The sequence below is a fragment of the Eptesicus fuscus genome, chromosome 11 (assembly GCF_027574615.1).
Source record: "Eptesicus fuscus isolate TK198812 chromosome 11, DD_ASM_mEF_20220401, whole genome shotgun sequence".
Lineage (NCBI taxonomy): Eukaryota > Metazoa > Chordata > Mammalia > Chiroptera > Vespertilionidae > Eptesicus > Eptesicus fuscus.
Window position 1 is genome coordinate 34,485,735 of NC_072483.1, and position 26,484 is coordinate 34,512,218.

At 36.9% G+C, this 26,484-nt stretch overlaps 1 protein-coding gene across 4 annotated transcripts in view; it reads left to right on the forward strand.

Moving 5' to 3' along the window:
* Positions 1 to 26,484, forward strand: part of GALNT13 (polypeptide N-acetylgalactosaminyltransferase 13) — a 407,064-nt gene that overhangs the window by 374,280 nt on the left and 6,300 nt on the right. For all 4 annotated transcript variants that reach the window (XM_054723085.1, XM_054723084.1, XM_054723082.1 and 1 more), the window contains one exon: positions 20,552 to 20,686. In XM_054723085.1, the coding sequence (XP_054579060.1) occupies positions 20,552 to 20,686 (135 nt within the window). The remainder of the gene's footprint in view (positions 1 to 20,551; positions 20,687 to 26,484) is intronic.

Genomic DNA, 26,484 nt, shown 5'->3' on the forward strand with positions numbered 1-26,484 from the left:
TGAACCTATATTTTTACATGTGAAATAAAGAACTTACAATTTACTGGTAGGAAGTGTTTTACTAGCAGTCATGGGATTGTGTTCTCTATACTTATGAAAAGATAATGTACCTGGTAGATTCCTGGAAGCATTTCTCTGTCCCCTACAATGCTAATGACTCAGATTTTATATCTTCCTCACCAGCCTCTCTCCTGAGCTCTAGAATCTATTGCCAATTAATTATTAAAATCACAACTATTTTCAGATGTACTCATTTCCTTCCCTTTTACACAATCATCCAAAATTGAACCCCAACATAGACACTTCACTTTTGAATTTTAATTGGTCACCAAATCCTGATATTTCTATGAAAGTAATCCCTTGACTCCTAATCTTAAGTCCTTTTACAATGAGGGACCCTATATTTATCCTAGCCTATATCTTCTTTAACCTGCATGGTCAAAACATCTCATTATTTCCATACATCCTATATAAGTTCATTCATATACCTCATACATGCTACATTAGAATTAAAATTTTAGTAACATCTCCAATAATTCTCTCTGTTCAAAGAATAAAGTAGAAATTCATTACTTATGATATACAAAGCTCGTAATAATTGTATTCCCATCTGACTTTCCAGCATAGTCTTCCTAATAATCCCTGTATTCTAAATGTATGTCTTATAATTTTCCATTCCCTGGATGCTCTGTGCATTTTCATATCTCTACAGTTCACTGATAACTGTTCTCTCTAATTGCACTATTGGTTGCATACTGCTCCACTCACAAATTTAAAACATACTCACTGTTTGAAACCTAAATAAATTTGCTTTATTTTTAAACTGCCTATTGGCTAGTAACTTATTAACCTAAACAGGATGTATTATTAATGGGCAAATAATAATGTATTTAATCATTCCATTGTTGTTTAACACAAAGTGTTATTTGTGAACTTTCATTGTTATAGACAAGGCTCATCAATAACCTTGTAGCTAAAATCGGTGAGCATCCATATTAACTGCTTCAGAAAAAAACAAAAAAAAAAGTCCAGAAGTAAATTTGAAATATCAGTGGTTATTCAGCAGTATAGGTCTTTCAGTATATAGTGACAAATTGTCATTTTTAATGTCTTACCAATTTAATAGGACAAAATTGGAGGAAGTAAGCAACCCCCATACATATTGTATTCATTCCTAATAGCTAAAATAGGAAGAGACACTCTGATAGACATTTAACATGCCTTAGCCTCTTTGATTCTCACAGCAATCATGGTGTTATTACCCTAATTTTACTCATGAGTCTAATGTAAACTCTGAGAAATTAATAAAATGATTGAGGTGGTAAAACCAGTTTGAACTTAAAACCAGCTGACTATGCCAAATTTATATTCACTGCATTTATATTAGTTCCCAACCATACTCCCCCAGGATTGTGATCACAGTGGCCAAACCTAACTGGAAATTGTATTTTATTTGTTTTTCATCTTTGCCAATTTAGTATGGGAGAAACATTTTACTTTATTTTAAACTAGAAGCCCGATGCATGAAGATTTGCGTAAGAATGGGTCTTCCTTCCCCTGGCTGCTGGCACTGCCTTTGCTCTGGCTGGAGCTGCCTTTCCGCCTTCCCATGCTGCCCAGAGGCCCGGAGCGGCTGGGGTGGTATGGAATGCCTGCATCATCGCCATGGCGACGACACAAGCATCCCGCCCCGCCCCCAGCCACCCAATGCCTGTGTATGCAAATTAACCCACCATCTTTGTTGGGTTAATTTGCATACTCACTCCTGATTGGTGGGCGTTGCAAAGGTATGGTCAATTAGCATGTTACTCTTTTATTAGGTAGATTATATTTCTAACATTATCAGTGCACTTAACTATTTTTAAAATTGGCATCAATACTTTGTGAATTTCTGAGTCATAATTTTTGCTTATGTTTTTATTGGGGGTTGAGAGGATTCTTTTTTCTCTTATCTACTTATAATAACACTTTATTAAATAAGATTATTAACTACTGTCACATTGCAGATATTTTTCTGACTTGACATTTTTGTTTACAGTGTATTTTCATATACAGACTTTTAAACAGTTTATGTATTCCGATAATTGCTTGCCTTTATGTTTTCTCTTTTTGATGTAGAAATACCATTGTTTTTAATGAGATGCTTTCAAATGACATTTACATCATCTTAAAGGAGCCAATACAAAAATTGGCAAATAGAGCTTAGTCTCATTGGGCACATATTATATCAACTGAAATATTGACACTAATTTCTATTGCAAATTTACTTGGATACAAATGAGATTAATATATTTATTAAAATAACCATTTATTTAAAATTAAGTATCAGCATACAATTTTTTTAAAATTCAATGCTGCTTCCCTTTGAATTGCAATACATTTTCAAAACAAAACAGGGGGAGGGGAGCAACCCCCATACATATTGTATTCATTCCTTCCAAATATAAAAAATACAAAAAACATAAAGTGATAGAAAAATGCTCACATTTTAGCAAATGTGTTTATAATGTTTCTCTTTCTCCCTAAAGACACTCATTTGAAGAGAGCTAGAAAGCACATAGAAACATTCCATGTAATTTATTGCAGTAGGTGATTCAGAGCCATTTTTCAAGGTAGCAAGCCTTTAGGAAAGCTTATGCTAACTATTTATTTAAACTCCTTGTCTGCCAAGATAAAGAAGAGACCATTAGGTCTTATCTATACTTTTATACAAATATCTCATCCTCCTCTAAAATTATTTATACTTAAGAAGAATCTAGCATTATAACAAGTATATTACAAATTTTTGAGAGTTATAGATACTTTCCTCATTATGGACCCTCTCCTAGAGAAAGCTTAATTATTTTAGTAGTACATGCTAATGTACTCCCAGATTGTAATGAATATATTCATTCAACACATATGTATTCATTTTAAAGTTTGCATTTTTATAAGTAATATAATTACTTAGAAGCCATTTCTACACCAATTTTGTCCAATTTTAGTAACTTGCATGATGGAATTTAAACTCACCAGTGATTTCACGAAGTAAGTTTGCAAGTGAAATGAAATGGCCTATGAGGAAAGAATGAATACGTGCCATTCATTAAATGTTTAAATGAGTTGGATATATGCAAGCTAGAAGAGAGCAGAGTTAGTGTAACTTCTATAGAAATAGGAATTATTCTAAGAGCCTTTCAATCTAATTAATGTTTCGTTGGGAGAACATCTCTAGTCTTGGCTTATGCTCCTACTTGAAGAGTAGAGTATACTGAGGATGAAATGGCAATTTGGCTCAGTCATTCATTTAACAAAACCTTACTATCTTAGCCTATAAGAGAAACTCTAGATGATGTTAGTCTATGATGTCAGTAGGAGAGAATATCCCAAAACAAACATTTTACATTGGTCCACTCTTTCTGGAGATCATGAGGTCTCTGCTCATCCTCAAGTCCATCAACAAGAGTTAGTTTCATTCTGAGAAAGTCTCAACAGGGCCTACAATTACAAGATCAGTCTTGTGTCAACAAAGCCTTTGGGATACAGGTACAAGCCAGTGAGCCTATTATTTATTTTCCTAGGTAATCGATCCCCTCGAATTTACCTATAAAGAAGCCCCAAAGTCATAACAGTCACGGGGCATTGTTTCAAACTGACTAATGCACACTTATATTTGAATGAAGAAGTGTAACTTCAAGCTCAGTGTATCTATAACTACATCTTTTATTCAAAGCCTTTTTTTTTTCATCCATCTTTTACATTTTCCTCTCTTACCTTTCATCACCCCTGTCCTCCCCAAACTAGACACTAAGCCCTGTGGATTCTTTCTAGTGTCATTTTTATCTATTTCTTCTTTTCTTTCAATAATAATTCTACTTTCTCTGTCTGGGCTCTGATTGCCTCAATAGTTTGATTACTATAATAGTTGTCAATATAGCTTCCCCATAGCTCCAATCTGCTCTCATCTTCACTCTACTCACGTTCCATAATGAAGTGAGGACTCCTTCCAACATATCACTCCCAACTAGAAAAACTAACAAAACATTTTTTTAAGTTCCTGGTTTTTACAAGATAAAAATAATGTTCTTTACAAGCCCAAGTTCTGTCTAATCTGACCACTTCCTACTTTTGTAAGTTTATCTCCTGTTGCTCACCTATACAGATTCTCAGCTCCTTCAACTCTATTGAGTATAGCCAGACCAGACTTTTAAAAAAAATTGTTATTAATCTGTTTTTCTAATCATCTTTCTTATACCAACTTGGTATGACCTTTACCTACTTTTCTAACTAGATAAATTCTAGTTTACACAGTTCCATAGTTTACATAGTTTATCTAGTTCCAATTCAAAACTCAATCTTCTTCATATAGCATTGCATTTTTTTCTACTTTGCAATCTACGATGATATTTCCTTCTTCTGAACTCATAATATTTAAATGTTTCTCTTTTTTTTTTTACTTTTATATTATCTCTCAATATTTCTCTCACATTTTAGCCCTTATGCTGTCATTCAGTTATGTATGTTTATCCATCGTATCTTCAGAAATAAATTGTAAACTCTTCTTGAAAGCAATAATTAGTTCTTTTCCTTTTTTAATCTATTATAGCAATAATTGCTTACTATATAAATGAATGAGTAAAAAAGTTCATACAAAAATTTCAAAGTTACTTAAAAACCTGCTGTTATTACAGAAATAGTTTCAGCATTTCACCCACATAAAGGAAAAATCTTCCTGGAGAATGAAATTGTTTCTTTGAAAATGCCTAGATTTGGAGCTGTAGTAGGCTGAAAAATGACCCCCAAAGATTTCCACATCCTAATCCTTAAAATCTGTGAATGTTACCTGATACAACTAAAATGACTTCACAATGTGATTCCGTCGAGGGTTTTGAGATGGGGAGGTTATCCTGTATTATCTAGTTGGCCCTAACTAAATGCAATCACATGTATCCTGATAAGCAGAGAGCAATTTGACACACACAGAATAAGACAAGACAATGTGACCACAGAGGCAGAGAAGGAATGATGTGGTTACAAGTGAAGGAATGCAGGCAGTTGCCCTGACTCTTTAGAAGAGGCAAGAAAGAGATTCTGCCTTGAGCCTCCAGAGGGAATGCTGACCTACTAGTACCTTGATTTCTACCCAGTGAAACTGAGTTTGGATTTCTGGCCTCCAGAACCGTAAGAGAATAAAATTCCATTGCCTTAAGCCACCAAGTTTGTGATCATTTGTCTCAGCAGCCACAGGAAATTAATATAGGAGAAACTCCAGAAATAATCTAGTTTAGTATCTGTAAGCAATTCACCTCTTTGGAAAAGAGGTCTAAGATATTAAACTTACCTCAAAGTTAAAAATATATATTATTTCATCTTGATACTACAAGAAATGAAGTGGTAGCTAAAAAGAATAGCTTTAAATTACACTGGTTCTACAGAATGCTTCAATTATGGAAATTTTGCTTATGGAGATTCCATTTTATTTTGACTTTTTGTATTCTCTTTTCAATTTTAGTGTCATTGTTGTAGCAGAGAAAATTGTCAATAAGCTCTAAGTCCTACATTTTAAAAAATTGAAAAATATAAAATAACTAAAAGTGAATGCTTACAATATTAAATGATAATTGCCTCTTTAGTTAATAGTTAATAAATTCTGCACAGGGATTCTAAAAATTGTTGTAATTTTTAAAAAATCTTAACTCAAGAACTGAGCCCTAACGGTTTGGCTCAGTGGATAGAGTGTCAACCTGCAGACTGAAGGGTCCCAGGTTCGATTCCGGTCAAGGGCATGTACCTTGGTTGTGGGCACATCCCCAGTAGGGGGTATGCAGGAGGCAGCTGATCGATGTCTATCTCATCGATGTTTCTAACTCTCTATCCCTCTCCCTTCCTCTCTGTAAAAAATCAAAATATATTTTTAAAAATTTTTAAAAAAAGAACCGAGCAAATAATCATAAATAACATTTTCTTAATTCAAATAAATTGCATTATTATTTATGTTTAAAGAACATCTACTAAGCTTGGGGTTGATTAAAATTTTCAAGAACTTAAGATCTAATTGCCTAGTTTTGCCTGGCCAGAATATTTTCTGGCATAGTAACAAATGACAAATCCATTGTGTTCAACCCTTTTCTTTCCCTGGTAGGAGTTACTCAGATGTGAGACTTTTTTTTCCTAAATGTTTCCTAAAAATTAAATACTAATATTGTCTGTTTCTTAGATTTATTTTTTCTTCTAAACATTGTACAGTCTAATTTTATGTGTTTCTGCATAATGATAGTTAACATCGATCACATATGACATTTTTTTTCAAAAGCCATGGAAAAATTGGCAATGCAAGTCAACCTACAAAGCACTTTTACTATTTTACTGTAAAAGTACTTAAAATTAATTCCCTGAAATCTTACATTCATTTTAATAAGCCACAATTTGGCTCTTAGCTTTCTAGCTACAAGTACAAAATGGATTATATGATTCATTATGTCAAAATGTAGAAGTAAACCAGCTTCAGAAAAAGGCTAATTATTCCTAGTGTTGAAATGGTTAAAAGTTCTACTGTGATTCCTGATCAAGAAGCAGTAATTGGAAAATGGGCCGTGGGAGCAACAAGGAGGGGCACCAGACTGGGCTTGGAAGGAATGATAGTCTCTAGAAGGTGTCTTAGGAAATGGTGATATCAGTGCACATAGTAGGATAAAAATATTTATTTTATTGATTAAACATAAATATATTTAATTATAATGTATCATTATATCAGCCCACATTCTAAAGTGTTTAAAATTAAATTTCCATAGGCTCAAATTTTAAAATATGTTAAGTACTCTGAGAAATTTCACATACATTTCATTCCATTTAATAAATGAGATTCCCATAATATTTTGATTTAAAAAAAACACCCTTCTGTAAAAAGGAAAATATCACACATTCTCATAAAGCAGAAAGTTGCATATTATCCTAGTTTAATAAAACCCAGCACACACACGCATATATACCTATCTTATCCCACACCACCAATAGAACTCTTCTCACTGAGAATTGTAGGCTGTTAACCAAGAAATCTACTAAAAGAAAAAATGTTTTACTGGGAGCAGCATTAACCTGCTTCTTCAGCCAACCAGTTTATCTGCTCTAAAGTTCCTGTTGCTTAGAGATAGGTTCCACGTTTTCTGCTAGTTTTACCAAGATATAGGCTTTTCTACATCAACTATTTGGTCCCAGTAGAACTTTTCTCTCTGTGCAATTTCAATCTTCAGAACCTCATTCCTTTCTTCACTTTATCTTCAGATGCTTTTCTTATGCATCATTCTTCACATGCCAGAGACAGAAAGAAAGCTCTGGTCTCGTCCTCTTCTTATAAGGACACTAATCCCATCATGGGGACCCCTCAGTCATGACCTCACCTAAATCTATTTACTTCTCAGAGATCCCACCTCCAAATACCATCACCTGGCAGTTTTAGGGCTTCATATATGAGTGGGGGGTGGGGCACAAACCTTCTGTCAAGGGGTGGCTTTATGAAAGTCCTTTGTCCTTTCTTTCCTTCAGTGTCTAATACTAGACATTGATATGTTTGAACTAGATGTCCATCAGTTCTAGTATTCTTAATCTCTTTTGTTAAAGAGGCAAGAGCAGGAAATCCAAATGATTTGTGAAATCTTTGAGACAGTGACAGGATAACTGAATTTAGAAAGCTTGAATTTAGCGGGGGGAAAACATTTAGAAAACAAATGCTTTTAGAAAATGTCTCAGAACAATGTGACAGTTTTGAGCAACCTGCTAGCTAACCAAAAACTAATGATTTAAAGAAAGAAAAAATAAACTTATTACTCAAGATTTTGTTGAATACCATATAAATAACACACATGTACCCAAATAGCATATGGGCACCAAGAGGAATACAAAAATATACCTAAAGCACCAACTCTTGTTTTGTGTATGAGGAAGGTGGTGAAAATGCTATTTGTTAATGACATAGAGTCCTTCCCATGGATTCCCTTAAGAGAATTTCATACTAGTACTGTACTGGATATTATCAAGAGTTATTTGTCTCCTGAGTAAGAGGTTTTCTTTTGTGTATTGTTGTTTTTTTCCTTTCCTACTAAACACATAGTCCATACAGAAAAAATAAATAATATTCTATTGATTATTATTTATATTAGCTCATTCTTAGATTATTTTTATTATATTACTAAAGGCCCGGTGCATGAAATTCATGCACGGGGAGGAGGGGGTGTCCCTCAGCCCAGCCTGCACCCTCTCCAATCTGGGACCCCTCGAGGGATGTCCGACTGCCCGTTTAGGCCTGATCTCAGATAGGATTGGGCCTAAAGGGGCAGTCGGACATCCCTCTCACAATCCAGAACTGCTGGCTCCCAACTGCTCGCCTGCCTGTCTTCCTGATTGCCCCTAACTACTTCTGTCTGCCAGTCTGATCACCCCCTAACCACTCCCCTGCTAGCCTGATTGATGCCTAACTGCTCCCGTGCCAGCCTGATTGCCCCTAACTGCCCTCCCCTGCAGGCCTGGTCACCCCAAACTGCCCTCCCCTGCAGGCCCAGTTGCCCCCAACTTCCCTCTTCTGCCGGCCTGGTAACCCCTAACTGCCCTCCCCTGCAGGCTTGATCACCCCCAACTTCCCTCCCTTGCAGGCCTGGTCCCTCCCACTGCCCTCCCCTACTGGCCTGATCGCCCACAACTGCCCTCCCTTGGAGGCCTGGTCTCTCACAACTGCCCTCCCCTGTTGGCCATCTTGTGGCGGCCATCTTGTGTCCACATGGGGGAAGCCATCTTGTGTGTTGGAGTGACAGTCAATTTGCATATTACTCTTTTATTTGATAGGATAGAGGCCTGGTGCACAGGTGGGGGCCCGCTGGTTTGCCCTGAAGGGTGTCCCGGATCAGGGTGGGGGTTCCCTCGGGGCATGGGGTGGCCTGGGTGAGGGGCCTGTGGTGGTTGGAGGCCAGCCATGCCCCCTGGTGACCCAAGTGGAGGCCCTGGTATCTGGTATTTTTTTTATCTTCTATAATTGAAACTTTGTAACCTTGAGTGGAGGCCAGGGCAGGCCAGGGCTGTGGGAAGCTTGGCTTCCTCCATTGCCAGGGGGCAACTCAAGCCTCCTGCTCTCTCCAGCTCCATGGCTGCCGCCATTTTTGTTGGGATTTATTTATCTTCTATAATTGAAACATTGTAGCCTTGAGCGGAGGCCAGGGCCGGCCAGAGCAGGTGGGAAGCTTGGCTTCCCACATTGCCGGGAAACCCAAGCCTCCTGCTCACTCCATGGCCACAGCCATCTTGGTCGGGTTAATTTGCATACTTGCTCCTGATTGGCTTGTGGGTGTGGCTTGTGGGCGTAGTGGAGGTACAGTCAATTTGCATGTTTCTCTTTTATTAGTGTAGATTATTTTTAGTGGGGGCCCAGTGCACGAATCCATGCACCTTGAAAGGAACTGTGGGCCACAAGGCTGCAGTGACAACAGGGGTGGGTCTCGGCTCATCCTTCGTGCCCCCGCCTGGCCCATCCTGACATGCCCCCCCTCCCATTCCCTGTCTGCTGGCAGCCCCACTCCCGCCACTGCCACTCCCACACACTGATGGCGCCGGCCCTGCTCGCACCTGCTGAAAGCGCAGAGCAATTGGGGCTGGTGCCAGCAGCATGTGCAAGTGGGGCTGGTGCCAGCAGTGGGTGCAAGAGGTGGCTGCTGGCCCCGATTGCCCCTCAGAAGCAGGGCAGGTGGAGAAACCCTGAGGGGCAATCAGGGCCGGCATCAGGCACTGGCAGAGGGTGCCAGCAGTGGCTCTGGTGCCGGCAGTGGGTGTGAGCGGGGCCAGCGCCAGCAACAGGTGCAAGTGCTGGGTGGGACCATGGCACACGGGAGCAAAGAATTTTCAGTAACCACCAGAGCCTTACCCCAATGACAGCAACCGGTGCCCTGCCTTGATCTGGCGCCCCCACTCATCTGCTCCACCATCCCACCACAGCCGATGCCCACCATGTTTTGCACTCTGCCACCTGCTGCTGATACCCACCATGTTCTGCACAGGCCCCTTGGTGGTCAGTGCATGTCATAGCGACGGTTGTTCGATTGTTCCACCATTCAGTCTATTTGCACATTAGAGTTTTATATATATAGATGTGGATGGGTTTTTTCTCTTTTGTTTCCTCCCTATTATCTATTTTTATGTCATAAATATGAAATTTTGTGTAAATCCACTTCCACATTTTTACAAGATGAAAGATAAATAAGTAAATAGGAACATAATTCCTATACTCAATCTCAACAGTAATATAAAACAATGATTCTTGAAACAAAGAATTTTTTTTGCTGCTATGTAGGAAGCATTCACAAAAAAAAGGTATGATAAGGACAGGAATGGTTCTAAAAGGCTTCAGAAAACTGACAGTGAGCACAAAGAATGGGTGTCTGAGGACAGCGAGTAGGATACAGGACCAAATGGAGTGGCAGTCCTGGACTAGGGAGAGTAGAAAATTAAGTTTGATAAGTAGAGTACCTAAGATAATAATAGAATGTAAGTTTCAAGCAAGGAAATTTTGAACTGAGGGGACAAAGGAGCAAAGAGCTTTCAGACTGCAAAGGTTGTCAAAGAATAGCTTGTAACCTATGTCTAATACAAACTCATGAAAATACTTGGACATGCACTTTTGTTATTAAAAATGGCCTGGTGAATGAATATAGCCAAAATGAAAAGGGCTTTTCATTCTTGTTATTTAGTGCCCAAGTGTAATTTAACCACAAGCAGGGACAGAACTATAGAACTTTTTTGCAGTGCATTTCTTTTATTCTTTTATCAAAGGACTTGATCCAATACAGAGCAAGGAGCTACATGTGGTATGTACAGAAATGATACCTTTCCATTAAATGGAAAAAAAAGGCCTGCTTCAGTGAGTTACCATGGAAACAGCCTAGCGTCCATCTTCATTTCTCATAAAGAATCTTAGGCTTCTAATGAAAACCTACCAGATAGACATATTTCAACTCTTTAGTTGCTAACTTTATAAATAGATTTGGGGATTTTTTTTTAAGTTTAAAAGAAGTAAAATATGTGCATCTGGATGGAATATGCAGAACTTCGTGTATTTTTGCTTTTGTTTTAAGAGTTTATTTCTTTTTCCAAAAAAAAAACAAAAAAACCTGATTCTTAACAAATTCCGAAATGCATTTTATAGCCACTGTAGCATCAAGGAATGAACAAAGCAGTATTTAAAGGTCACACCTGCGGGTGCTCAATCCAGGGCCTAAAGACTGCAGAGAGAAAATGCCACTTCTAGGTGGCAGAATCCACCTACTACAGAGACCTTTTCTTTATCCAGTGAGTGAAACAAGTGGCTCATGAGCTGGATTCATGTTTTATTATGGGAATCTTAAGAAACAGTAAATCAAATAAAAGGATATGATGCCCAATTTTAGACTGAAGTTAAGACACATTAACATTGACCTCTGGGATCTCCTGTACAGAATTCCAAATAATTTATGATCGCCCTTCCAGAAGATGGAATTTTTTATTCTTCCCACCTTATATGTGGGCTGTGCTTATTGACTTGCTTCCAAAGACTAGACGATGGAAGGGGGTTGTGGTGACTTATAGTGAAGAAACATGGCAAGTGCTATGTCTGGGTAAGTGGTCCAAGTTGTACATTGTGAGTCAGGTTGATACCATGCACCCTAGATATGATGTAATGACAACTGCACTTCCTCTTAAATACCTATAACCTCAAACTAACCATTAGATAAGTATTAGACAAACCCAAGCTGAGGGAAATTACCCTACTTCTTCTCCTCAAAACTGTCAAAGTCATTAAAAAGAGGAAAGTGGAGCCTGGCCAGTGTGGCCAGTGTGGCTCAGTGGTTGAGTGTCAACCTATGAACCAGGAGGTCACAGTTCGATTCCTGGTCAGGAAATAGAAATGTTTCTATTTCTCTCTGCCTTTCCCTTCCTCTCTGAAATCAATCATGTATGTATGTATTGATTATGTATGTATCAATATGTATGTATGTATGTATGTATATATGTATGTGTGTATGTGTATGTACATACATGTATATGTATATATATGTATGTACATATATATACACACAAAATTATATATATGTATGTATATGTATGTATGTGTATATATGTATGTATGTATGTATGTATATATATAATTTTTTTAAAGAGGAAAGTCTGAACATGACAGTTGGCTAAGGAGATGTGATGACTAAATATAATGTGGTAATCTAGATGGGATGCTGGGAAAAAATGAACATGGGCTCATGCGGAATTTTAGGGGAAAATTAGTAAAATCTGAATAAAGTATGGAGTTTAATTTTTTTAAAAAAATCATTGAGAAGCAAAATGCTAATGTGAGGAAGAGCATGTGAAAAGTGTGTGAAAAGGGCATGGTATTTGGGGCCTGATAAACCATACTTCAAAGACAGGTTCTTTCATTTTCAAAATGAGTGACTTTGGAAGTTATTTAACCTCTTTAAACCTCATTCTCCTCATTTTTAAAAGAATAATAATGCTTACCTGAAAGGTTCTTGAAGAAACGTATAGTATGAGATGCGGTACATCATATTTAACATACATTGTCTTCTAAATGACTGATATTTTGTTGGATGCACAGCAGGTGCTCCCAAATGTTGTTTAATGTCTTTCCTTCCATGTGCTTCCAGCTCAACATCCAAAGGCCAGAACCTCTGTCCCTTTACTGCCAGAGGCTGCTTTGTCCATCTAGTCACACCTGGGGAATGAATCAGTTCTACTCCCCAGAAGCACTCTTCAAGCAAAAGCTGGGGGCGGTGGTGTCATTACCCAGCTCCTTCACCTTGGAGGAGACTGAGACTAGGGTGCTTGTTCTATACTAGTTGCCAAAGATCCCCAACAGGATTAAGCTTCAGTTGCCCACAGTACAATTCATTAATTATGTGTCTTCTATTGGCTACTTGCCCTTCCTTATTGCTCTAGTGGTCTGTCCTGGGATCATATACCTGATAAACTGCTTGCCTTTGAATCCTCGTCTCAATGTCAGCTTTTGGAGGAAGCCACACTAAATAGAGCCTGATCTTAGGGAAAGTTGGTATTAAATTGCCCAGGGCTAAAGGAGAGTATCCCATCCAAGAATGCACTTTTCTTCTCGTGCAATTTATATGTGTGAGGACCAATACTGAAGAAATGATACAATCAGTGGAAAAACATAGCATACAGGACCAGCAAGAGAAAGATAAATGTTACAGAAAATCATTAGTAATGAGCACTTGGAGAATAGAGTTCAAGGCAGGCTGGAATATTGGAAGAAACTTACAGAAATGTTGGCACTCTATTCGATGTTGATATATCACATTCAGAGTTTCATAAAGGGCCTATATGGATTGGAGAAAGCCTGAAGATTCTATGTGCTCAAAAGTATCAGTTGAATAAATAGATGGATGGTTGGATGAATAAATGACAGAGATACAGCATAGGAGAAGGTGTTCCACTTGGTGAGAATGATTCTAGTTTTTGCATGAACCTCCTTTTTCCTGATGGTCAGTGTGTTCGTTTTCTATTGTTGTAGAACAAAAAGCCCTATAAATGTAGTGGCTTAGTACAACATAAAATTATTACCTCGCAGTTCTGGGGGCTGGAAATTCAGGCTCAACGTGGCTGAGATGTCTGCTCAAGGTTGCAAACAACTGATATAGAGGTGTTGCCTGGAGCTGTGATTTCAATCCAGGAGGCTCCAGATCCTCTTCCAAGATTTCTGGTTATTGGTCAGCTTCAGTTTCTTGCAGTAAGAAGACTGAGGTCCCCTCTTTGTGGTTTTTGGTGGTGTTGTGGCTTTTTTTTGTGTTTTTTTTTTTTTTCTGGCTTTCTGCCAATGGTTGCTCTCAGCAGCAAGGGGCAGCCCTTAGTTCCCTGTCGTATGGCCCTCTTCAAAACGTGGCAGTTTGAGTCTTTTCTTTTTTAAATATATTTTTATTGATTTCAGAGAGGAAGGGAGAAGGAGAGAGAGAGAGAAACGTCAGTGATGAGAGAGAAACATTAATTGGCTGCCTTCTGCACCCCCCACACTGAGGATTAAGCCTGCAACCCAGGCATGTACCCTGACTGGGAAACGAACCATGACCTCCTGGTTCATAGGTCAATGCTCAACCACTGAGCCATGCTGGCTAGGCAGCAGTTTGGGTCTTGAAGGCAAGTAGGAAAATCTCTCTTTTCTGTTGGCTAAAAGGAGGTCTTGTATAGAATAATGTAATCATGGAGTGACTTTCCTGTCATAGTCAAAGTCTCAACCATACTCAAAGGAGGCGTGTTTATAGAGGGCATGTACACCAGCAGGCAAGAAAGTTGGGGTCATCTGAGAATTCACCATAGTCCACATCTGCACATTCAAATAGCGAGTGGGGTGTCTTTTGGAAGTAATTGTGTTTGGGCTTAAATTTGTATTTAATACTACAATGATAAGATATAAGTATCTGGGCATAACGTTTACATGTTAGATTTCTTAAATTCTAGTCTTCCTTGAAAACCCTTCAAGGCAGCTTAAAGTATTAAACATATATAATCTTTAACATCAGTAGTGTTTAAAATGGGAATATTTCACAATGAAGTAGAAAGTAGAAACATCAATCACATTTTGTTATTGTATTAGTGCATCCCGCTTATTATATTAACTTTCTTTCTCTGTTTTCCACAAAGTGAACTAGAGATTTCTAAAGGCAAATTGTTTTCATTTCAGTTCAGTAAGTAATTATTGGGCACATACATTTTTCCTAGAATTGTTTCCATAGATATTGAAAAAATAGCCTTAGTATTGCTATAGGGACAACAGGCTTAAAAATAAAACAAAGGATGAGACAGAATGTAATAAATATAGATTATATGTCTAGATTTTGCACAGATAATAACCTATACTTAGATGTTACTTGGGGCAGCTACTGTGTTTAGAGTTTACATGGATTATCTCATTTAAAATCTGAAATAGCTCAGGAAACCAGGGGCATCTTTGTCTCTTTTCCCAGATAAGGAAGCCAAGATTTTTTTAAATATTTTATTGATTTTTTACAGAGAGGAAGAGAGAGGGATAGAGAGCTAGAAACATCGATCAGCTGCCTCCTGCACATCCCCTGCTGGGGATGTGCCCGCAACCAAGGTACATGCCCTTGACCGGAATCGAACCTGGGACCCTTGAGTCCGCAGGCCGATGCTCTATCCACTGAGCCAAACCGGTTTCGGCCAAGATTTTGACAAAGCTTCACAGTAACTCTGCTCTGAGAATTCACCATAGTCCACATCTGCACATTCAAATAGCAGAGTGTGGAGGGAAGTCTCAAGCCCAGGTCTGTGTCATTTTCCAAAGCCCATTGTTTTAGTGCTGTCCTGCTCCAAGATACACACAAATGATGCCACACCTACAACACAGTGCGAGCAAACTATCGAGGTAAGAGTCCTTACAAAGAGCTGCTGAAGGAAGTCATATAAGGAGGGTAATCTTTTCCTGAGTAGAGCAGAACAGGAAGAATAGTCATAGTGATGTGATCAGCACATCCTGGGTCAGGGACTCAAGAATGAGATAACTGCTGAGCACAAATTAATAAACAGCAAATTATTACATTCAGTTTTAATGAAGTGAAAGGAGAAAGTATTGATACGTCACAAATGATTTCAGGACAGGATGGAAACATTGAACACGAGATTCACACCCACATCCTGTTTTTAATAACAGTTTTAGATCATTGGAATTGTGAAACACCACAGATGTCATCTAGGCATGTAAGTTAAGAATACACAGCTAGAAGCTAGCTACTTCTCCTTAACCTCTTCTGCACAAACCACTGGGCAAACAGGCTATAGATGCAGCCTGGAATCAAGTAACAGAAAAAGGACCTGTCTGGGAGCAAAGTCTCTTTGCTTAGAAGCTCCATTGATGAATTCAGTTCCATCTGTGCATTTTCTGTGCTGATTTCAGGATTGTGTGACATACAGTAAAAGAGAGCATTTTGAAAAATTACAATGCTAAAGTTCTAACTTTTGTTGCTAAATGTTTTTCCTTTTTAATTCAATACAAAATTTCCTGGGCTATTTTTATAGAATGAGGGGGGGGGGGGGAACCTAGTGTTTATTTTCTTATAATTTTTCCCTCTGGATAGTTGTTAACAAATTTCTCAAATTGATCATACTTCAGATACCTAAAGTGATCCCCCAGAGGGCCCAAAGCTCCAAAATGACTAAGTGATGGGTGTGTAAGGGGCCCTAGAGTCAAGTACAATAATAGTGACAATGACCTTGGGGTCCAGAGAGACCTCCATCACTAAGCAGCTCTGGCGAATTGGGTGAATCCAGTAAATTTGTTGGCTTTGATGTCTTCATACAAGTAGTGAAGCAGTTGGCATAAAGGGATAGAGTCCCTTAAAAGTCTACTTTATGGAAAATATTGTTCTGAGGAAAATTATTTTATAAATTAAAATTTTATAAATTAAAATTATTTTATAAATTAAAATTAAACCCTGGGAAATCCCAACCTGCATAGCAAAGCTGGATAAAATAAGTGTGTGAATCTTTTAAAGAGATATTATATATAATAAATTGTGTATATTGCAAAATATTTCTCCATCCAAGGAAAAAGAAAAGGCCTATGGCAAGACAGAGCCAGCAGAGGGCGTTTAGTTCCTGAGCCTCTTGCTGAAGGAGCCTTGGTCCAGTCCAAATAAGGAAACAGTGAATTTGCTTTGAAACTTGCACTGCTTGAAAGATGTACTTATGCTACTAATCTAAGCAAATATTTGCTTGCATTTTTCCAGAGGTGTAAAGATAAAGGAGTATTTTTAAAGAAATAACTACACAACATTAGCATTTTAAGCATGATGAAACTTTCAAAAGAATGTATAGACACAATCTTTCATTGTGTGAAATAAAGCATTAATTTCATGCAGAATATTTTAGAAGATCATTCTCATAGCAGTCCTTGAAAAATTGTTTAATTTTTGTCTTCATTGTGTATATTTGAAGAATTATAAAATTCCTTTGGACATTACTGAAATGAAAAAATCCAGAACAAACTAGATACATATATAGAATAATGAAAATGCTTACTTTTACTTAAAAATAATCAGAATAGGGGATACGGACACATATGTAATACCTTAATCAATAAAAAAATAATCAGAATAACATTAAAAGGAATTGTGGTTGGAATTGGCTACCATCCTTCATAGGTTAGAAATTATTGCTAAACTCATTTAAGACATCAATTAAGAAACACAAATAAATTTGAGCTCTGTAAATATGCATAAAAGAAGAAAAATCACCTAGTCACAGTAAAGATCACTGTGCATATTTAAATAGAAAAATTATTATAAAAATGGTTGTTCCAAAGCTTTTGTAAAGTATAACTGGATGTCATAATTTTCATCCCAGACAACGAGATACAATAGATATGAAATATAGAACCAGACTTCCCTGTGTGCAGAATTTGCAATGACAGTTTGGAACACCGACTCCATGATTTTTAGACCCCCCAACCTGCATAGCAATAAAAGGAACGGTGTTAACAAACTACCATAAACTGGATGGTTTAAAACACAGAAATTTATTGTCTCACAATTTTTAAGCCTACGAGTCAATAAATCAAGCCGTCAGAGGGGCATATTCCTTCTAAAACCTGTAAGGGAGAATCATTCCTTGCTTCTTCTAGCTTCTGGAATTTTCCAGCAGTTCCCATGGCTTGTAGGCACATGGCTCCAATTCCCATCTCCCAATTCACAGGTCTGTTGTCTTCTCTCTGTATGTCTCTGTCTTCTTATAAGGACGACAGTCATTTTGGTTTAAGGGCCTGCCCTCCTCCAGTATGACCTCCTGGTAACATAAGTAATTACCTCTACAGTGGCCCTATTTCCAAATAAGTTCACATTCTGAGATATTGGGGTTTAGGATTTTAGCATATCTTTTGCAGGAAGACAATTTAACACATAACAGGAGGACAGGAGTTTTCAAAAGGTGGAGAACTTTGTAAGGAATTCTATGAGGGGAGTAGTTGCCCTCCCTCTAGAGGGTTGGGGCCAGTTTCCAGTGACACAGCTATGAAGAAGAGGACTCAAGGCAGGGGCAGCTTCATGGGTGTGCAATTCTTGCAGTTGACCAGGGCCCTGTAATCTTGAAAGTCAATAATTTTGAACAATAGGTTCTGCATTTTCATTTTGCATTGGTCCCTACAAATTATGTAGGACCCCACTCTTAGAGCTTCCTATGTACTTCTTATACTTGTGCGGTTTGGCAGGCTGTGACCTGACTCACACATGGCAAAGTTGGCTGGGAAACGAAATTACAGTGACTGCCCTGCCTGGGTCATCTTGCCTCTCTGAGTTGTCAAGCGATATAAAGTGGTCCTCTTTGCACTGCAGTGAGAGGTACTTAGTGATGGGAATCTAGGAAGAACCACAGTCAGGAAAGGGAGCATCAAATTCTGCCAGGCCAGAGAACAGGAAGGAGCTATAAAGAGACAGTTCAGGTAAGACCTCTCCTAGACTTTTACCAACCTGGAAGAATCAAAAGCTAATTAGAAGCCTGGAGGAAATTGGGAGTGGGCAAGGGAGATAAGAATCAAAACAAAACAAAACAAAAAACTTAAGACAGTGAAATAGAGAAGTCAAGGCTGCCCTATCCCACTGCAGACTTCCAACCTAAAGCAGCCCAATTTAGAGAAGGGAGATGATCTGCCACTAGATTTCACTCAGAGTTTCAATTGATGATATTAAACAGACCAATCCAATTTCTGAATCGAATCCCCAAGGGATCTAGATAAGTAAGCAGAAAAATAATAAACCCAGTAGTTTTCATCAAGGGGTAGGAAAAGATGCATTATTTCTTTTGATACATTTTAAAGGGTTGATAGGTATTATGGGCTGAACTGTGCGCCCGCCCCCCACCGACCCCCAACAGGCATTTCCTTGGGGAAGTCATAATTTCAGTGCCTCAACATGTGACTATATTTGGAGTTAGGATCTTTAAAGATGTGATCAAGGTAAAATGAGGTCATTAGAGTGAGCCTTAATCTACAGGACACAGGCAAGCACAGAGGGAAGGCCATGTGAAGATACAGGGAGAAGATGGCCATCTATAAGCCAAGGAGAAAGGTTCACATAGGAAACCAGTTCTATTGATACCTTGATCTTGGACTTCCAGCCTCCAGTACTCTGAGAAAATAAACTTCTATTGTTTCAGCCACCCAGCATGTGGTACTTTTTGTTATGGTGGCCCTAGCAAACTAATACAGTGGAAGACAATAAAACCCGAGTTGTTACAGAGATCAAAGTAATCTTGGAAAAAATCATAAGTAACACGGTCCACAAAATGGAATAAAAAGTCATTCACTTCTCATGTGAGAGCTGAACTTAAAATAATTGAATAAAAATTGCCATCTTAGTTGTCTGTAGAACTAACTTGACCAAAAGATTACAAAGGAAGATATAGTTCTATTAAAGGAACTTCACTTAATCACGTTTTTATACCGTTGAGTAGAATGTATAACCTTTGTGAAGGATTTCCTTTGAAGATGCTGTCTTAAGAGGTTTCTTGGGCTCCGTCATTGACTTTGTATGTTCCTCTTCTGACTTGTGATTTTCAGAGAAATCCTGAGTAGCATACTGTAACAGCAATCCTTTCAAGACTAACTTGTTCAGCTTAAAGACTAGGGCTCCAGAGTTTATACATGATTTGTAGAGCTGACTTCCTCCAATCTTATCAGATTTGGTTTGGGAAACAAAAAGACCCTGAGATCATCTTCCTTATATACTCCTTCTGGACTTTGCAAGAGAAAAAATAGATATCCACAGAATCCTGAACCATGCTTATCAGAGCCAATGGAAGAAAACAACTTAGTAACTCTCATAAAACTCTAATAATCAATGTTTATAAATAAATTATTCACACCAGGAACAAAGCAATAGAGATTACTTAGTATCAGTTTGAATTAGCTAACAATGAGTCTACAATCCACCTTGACATTTCTTGGATATTTTGAGAATTGTAGTCAAGCCCAGCCCAAAGCACATGAGAAAGATAAGCAGAGAGCCTACCTTTATTGAGCTCCCTAGAGAAGTTAATTCTACCACCTTCACAGACTCACTAACAATATTTAATAAAATTTACATGATGTACTTTTGTTATGGAAAGAAAGATGTAAAGTGCTTTATGAAAAACATCCTTGTCTCTAAGTGAGGCATTGGGCACATGGTGGTGGGAACCAGGACTGCCTTTTATTGAGCTCCATGCAATTTACAAACTTTATTTTGTTGAACCTGTGTGCGCTTTATAAGGCAAGCGTAGTGCAGGAAAGATGGTGCCGGCAAATAATAAGCATTTCATAATTTAGTTTGTTAAATTGAAACTTCACAAAAACCTTATAAAATATGTGACACTGTCCCTATTTTGCAGTTGAGGAAAAGGACTTGTAGAGATAAACTAGCTTCACAAGATCACACAGCAGAGATCATGAAAAGTTCATTTGATGTGAAAACTTTCACAGATAAACCTGCTATACTGTGACTTTTTGTTTTTAAGAAGATATTATTTTATTAGCTGAATTTTATATTTTCAGGTATTTTCTTATACCGCTGACAAAGAAATCCGAACCGATGACTTGTGCTTGGATGTTTCTAGACTCAATGGACCTGTAATCATGTTAAAATGCCACCACATGAGAGGAAATCAGTTATGGGAATATGATGCTGAGGTATAGTATTTTCCTTAATTTACTTATTTTTGAATCTTTCAACTGAGTTAATACTGGGTGGAGCAAAAGTAGGTTTACATTGTGAGTATGTAAAACAGAGTTTATTCTTGTATTATTATTATTGATTAATTATTGTATTATTTTCTATAACAACTGTAATCCTACTTTTGCCCCACCCTGCATTTCAAATATATTTAAAACCTGAGTTATTTTTTTCTGCATTGGAAAAACTGCACTTTCAAGCATGTATGCTTATATTACATAATATTAGATGGTATATTATATAAATAGGTTTTTGCCAAACTACTCTATAAGTATAAAATCTAAATGAGAAACATAAAGTCATTTTTATGTGCTTAAAATTTGTCATCATATGTACATGCTCAACATAAACTAGGCAAAGGGCAGGCTATGCTTATCTGAGAGTTAAGTTTGCAGATGTACATACAGAACAGTATCAGCAATAGTTTCATATTTTTAATTTTACTCTGTTGTAATCTCTGATATTTATGCTTCTCACTTTAAAGGAAAAAAGAAAAAAACTGACAAGATTTGCTTGAACATTCTTTATAATAGTAAATACTTTGCAAAATTCAGTAAACTAATTAGGTACATAATCAGTTAAGCAGCCTCTTCTCAATATAGCACATCTTTCTGAGAGAAAGAGAGAGGGGAAAAAACAATAAAATTACTGGGAATTTATAGCCAGGCAGTGTGTAAACACCAAACCAGCCATCAGATGGAGCTAATAAAAAAGAAATATTTTCCTCTGCATGAGGAAGCTATCTTGAAACAGCTTCGTTTCTTTCATTTCTCTTTGCTTAACAAAGTGAATTTGTCGTCTGGGTTACATTTTCCATGTTATTAAATGGTTGGTGACTTATTTAAGATAAGAAGTAAACCTCATTCTTACATGATAAATAATACAATAGAGGTAAATGAATTTCACAAATGAAGTCTTCTATGAAAGCTTAAAATACCCTGCAAGAGTAACATTTTAAAAACGAATCTGCAGATTTGTTGGTATTATTGATATTTTAACAACGTCTTCTTTTTAAAAACTTTTTGAATGTCATTTTAATTTGCATGATGTTGTAATTTCTTAAGTGGAATATCAGAAAAACTTACTGAATTCTTAGATGATTTGAAGCTAGTTACATAGGGTTAAAGTTTGTCCCTAAGATTTATATAATATTACCAAGTTTCTGGGACATAATTAAGGCAAACACCATGAATCCTTCCTGTGTCGCACCACTGTGTTTCATCCAGACTCTTTGGTCCTCTCAATACTTATTCATCTTCTTTATCTGACCACCATTATTTTTCTCTTCAACTATTGTCATCACCACCCTTTATAGTTAGACTGCAGAAGACATTTCCTCTAATAATACATGTGAGTAAATTTGAACTTTTTTTAGTCAGTTCCCTACCTCTTCTATGAGGATAAATGTACAGAAAAAGGAGAAATCCTGAAAGAAGTATTTTTAAAAAATAAAACTTTTTGTTGTTATTGTTGCACTTTAGTTTTCACCAGGATCCCAAGACTTTATTGGGCGTGTACTAAAATAAAGAAATCTAGCATATAATTTTAAGAAAAGGGGGAAGAATGTACATATTTTTATTAGATGGAGTGTTGTTGAATTTTAGAATACCACTCAATCTTTAAACGTTTCTATAATTTTTGAGTGGATAATGGCTTTTATAGTCATGACTCAAGTTTCTTCATTTCTGAAATAACTATTGTTGCTAATTAGGCATATGTTTTTATTTCTATTTCTATCAGCCAGTAGGAGGATTATTGAATACTAAGGGATTTTGAAAGAAAAGTGGAAAATAAAATTGGTAGCCTCACCTAAGATAAAGACATGGTTTTTGTAAAATTACTAATTGGATGAGTGTTATCTCTTGTAGCACTTTTAGATTATTGTACTATTTTGTATCATAGAAATTTTGTTTCTACAACACATACAAGTAAAGCTTATACTATGTCTTAAATAGTATTGAGAAATGTTTATTTTTAAATTATCTAATCACCACAATAATTATATAATAGTTTAATTTGCTGTCTTACATGTTTATGTTTTCAAAATTAAGTTGTGATATTCAACTTGTCTAAATTAAAAATTTTAAATCATAATGTAAATTTTTTGCCAAATTTATAAATGTATAAATCATAATATAGAGAAGTCACAAGAGAATAGAATACTTGTAGGAATGATGCATTGCCTTTCTGGGCATTTCAGTTTTGAAATAAAAAAACATTTTTTTGTGAAAAGTAAGAAAAATGGAAATGACTTTTTAAAAATAAATTGGAATATATTTACTTTTTATGATCATCCCTTCTTTCAAATTTTAGGTTTAGGGCCACTTCAGTCTATGGAATGGTCCCAATCTTTGCTACCCAATGTGTGATTCTAGTACTAGTAACAGCACCTGGGAACTTGATAGAAGTTAGAAATCTCAGGTATCACCCTGGACACAATAAATCAGAGTCTGTACTTCAACAAAATCTCTAAGGCATTCACATACATAGTACAGTTTGACAAGGACAGGTCTACACGGTGGCCAAATATCTACTAATCTTCCTTAGTCTTTTTATACACTGTTGAAAAATATTGCAAAGTTAGGAAACGGCATATATGTACTTTGGAAAATGGCAAGGCTTCCAGGAGAGAAGGGGGAGGGAACAGGAGCAGAAGGTGAGAGGCGCTGAGTCAGGAGAGAGGAGTAACTGCCAAGTATTTCTAGTCTTTTCATATTCCAACCAGTGAAAAGTAGACAAGTGCTGCTTGCCACTTCTTTAATTTATCCTTTATCTATTGCTATCAAAGGCAAATTATTCTTTTTTTGAGAAACCTCTGAGGTGGTGCAGTTTCAAAGCAGAATAAAACTTGGTGGTGTTCACAGAATGATATGGCTGAAACTTCCCTTAAAGTTATCTTCTTTGAGCCTTTATCAGCAGAACTCTAAAGCACAAAGATCACCCCACTAGCAGCGGAGGCAGAATTAGGTCCTAATAAAGTATTCAAAGAAAGCTAGTTATCACTGCAATTGTGAATCTCACAGTGTGAACAGCTGAAATATTCCATCACCTTATCTCCTGGAATCCTTTCAGCCTTAGAAAAGTAACTCATAAATAGGAACAGAATTGTGGGAATATCCAGAGAAAAATGGAAACTGTGTCATAAAGACTCAAAACATGTAGTCTATTTAACTGCTTTGTTTACTTTTTTAGATGGGCGGGTGGAAGGGAATAACAGTATACAGAGTTTCTATAATCTGTTTTCTCATACAATTCTAATGATAGTCCTATTTATAATAGCAAAAGCATAATATGCTAATTAGACTGAAGCTGGGGCTGTGAGGGAAGCCCGGGTCCGGGTGCCTGCTGGTGGCAGGAGGGAAGCCCAGGTCCCAGGTACCAGAGGGAAGCTGGTGCCAGCAGCAGGGAGAAGGAAGGCCTACTCTTGCATGAATTTTGTGTATTGAGCCTCTAGTAAGATAATATTTTACTTGTATTCTTCACATTAGTAAACATAAGCTTAAAGTATTTAAATGCCTTCTCTGGGTTTGCACACTCCAGGTTTCTAGCACTTAATTGAGCATTCTTTCCACATTTTTCCACATTCTTCTTGAGGTCATTGAAAAACTAGAAACAATTAGATGCTCTCAATGATTATGATCTGATGAGTTAAATGTACAGTACTATAAATGGAAGAAATAAATTATATCCATTATTTGTGTTACCAAATTTTATTCACATAGAATTTCCCCTTAATCATTGGAAAGATGTTCTGCAATAAGCATTGTCTATTGAGACAAACAGTCATAAAACTACTTTGTCAGTAGGATCTAATTGCTTAGACCAGTGGTCGGCAAACTGCGGCTCGCGAGCCACATGCGGCTCTTTGGCCCCTTGAGTGTGGCTCTTCCACAAAATACCATGTGCGGGCATGCACGTACAGTGCGATTGAAACTTCGTGGCCCATGCGCAGAAGTTGGTTTTCGGCCTGGGCGAGTCTATTTTGAAGAAGTGGCATTAGAACACTCAACGGGCCAAAGAGCCACATGTGGCTCGCGAGCCGTGGTTTGCCGACCACTGGCTTAGACTTTATCTATCCATATTCATAATACAATTCATATATAATTGCTTCTACTTTTATTTGAATGAAATAGAGTACATGTTGGTAAGCAATATATGTCTTTGGTCAACTTTGATTAAAAATATAGTGCCCTATTTTCTTATTGAAATATTTCTTAAATAACACAACCATAAATTTAACTCAGTATCACCTATTCCTAGCTAAACATGTTTGATTTGGGGGCAACTGAGCATCATTAGCAAATCTGCAAAGTCCTCACCTGATCTAGAATCACCTGAATAAATTACCTGAACACTTTGGTGCTATGAAAACCCATTGACTCAGAGTTAAGTCAAAAAGGGAGTGGGGGAAGCCTACATTTCATCTCACTGAACCACTTTAAAAATTATTTTCATAAGGGTCTGTCATTCATCCATTCTATTTAATTCAGGTTTTCTTATATTGTATTTGAACATTGCAATCATGTTTCAATCCATTTGAAATTCGCATTTTCCTGCAATAAGTGCACATAATCACAGTTCCTTTTGAGCATCCAGGCAGCTACATACAGTGTGACAGTCTAATTTTGGAACAGAACACTTTTGCTCAACAAACACTATGCAACAAAATAAAAAGGGGAGCAAAATATGATGCTAAAAATAAGTCTTGTTTTTCATGTGACTGAGCAAGTTGACTGAGAAAATATTGTTATGAATTCAATATCCATCTGTATCAAGTGTTTCAGAGTCATAATGCAAGGAATTTATTTTTAGTAGGTAAAATATGTTGGATTGGTATTTACTGAAACCACAGCAGCTAATATGTAGACTTTACTTATCACCTCTCTTATTTACCTTATCAGAAAGCAGGTAAATGGGAATATAATTTCAAGGTAAGTGATCTATTAACTGGCAACCCAGCCATTTCCCTGTGTAGCACTCCTAATAAAAATACTTGCTTGATTTGCTTTTCAAAGGCTGCCTGTATCAGACAAGTGTTACCTTTCCATATTCCTATTGACCCATAGCTGTGATTTCTTATGTAGAATAAATTAGTGAATAGGAAATTTAATAGTTTAGTATTACAATTTTAGTTCTTGTTTATTAAAATTTTACTGATTTATTAAACTACTCATTCTGTTTTAACAAATGCACAGGTCACTTTATCTGGAGATTTAACATTTTGAATAACAACTTTATTATATTAATTTTAAATGATGGTTATTCTGTACTTGATCAATAGAGGAAATCCTATTGTATTTACAATAATAATATTAAATTAAATATCTGTAACAGTATAAATTAATCTTTGTTTATCCCTATGTGTAATCATTTAGGTTTCATTTTAAACTTTTAGTATGGCATCTTTTAAACTGAGACCTGTATGATTGGTCCTTCAGTCAACCATACAGTCACTTCTGTTTGTATTTTAATACAAAGGTACAAAGGTCTCATTTTATAATTTATGATTATTTTGTCTCTGAAATTGTTTCCCTAGCCTGTTTCAGTTGGTTTTCAGTAGTAATTATATCTTCAACAGAGTTGATTTAAGAAAGCTCCATGACATATCTTGTTTTAGGTGCAGACATACAAATAAGTTTAAAGGCAGGAAGTATTCACTTTTTCTTAAGCATTTTAAAATACAATGATTAAAATTTTGTAAATCCCAGGAAATACTAATTCTTTTACTTCAGAGAAGAAAAACTAAGTAGTGCTA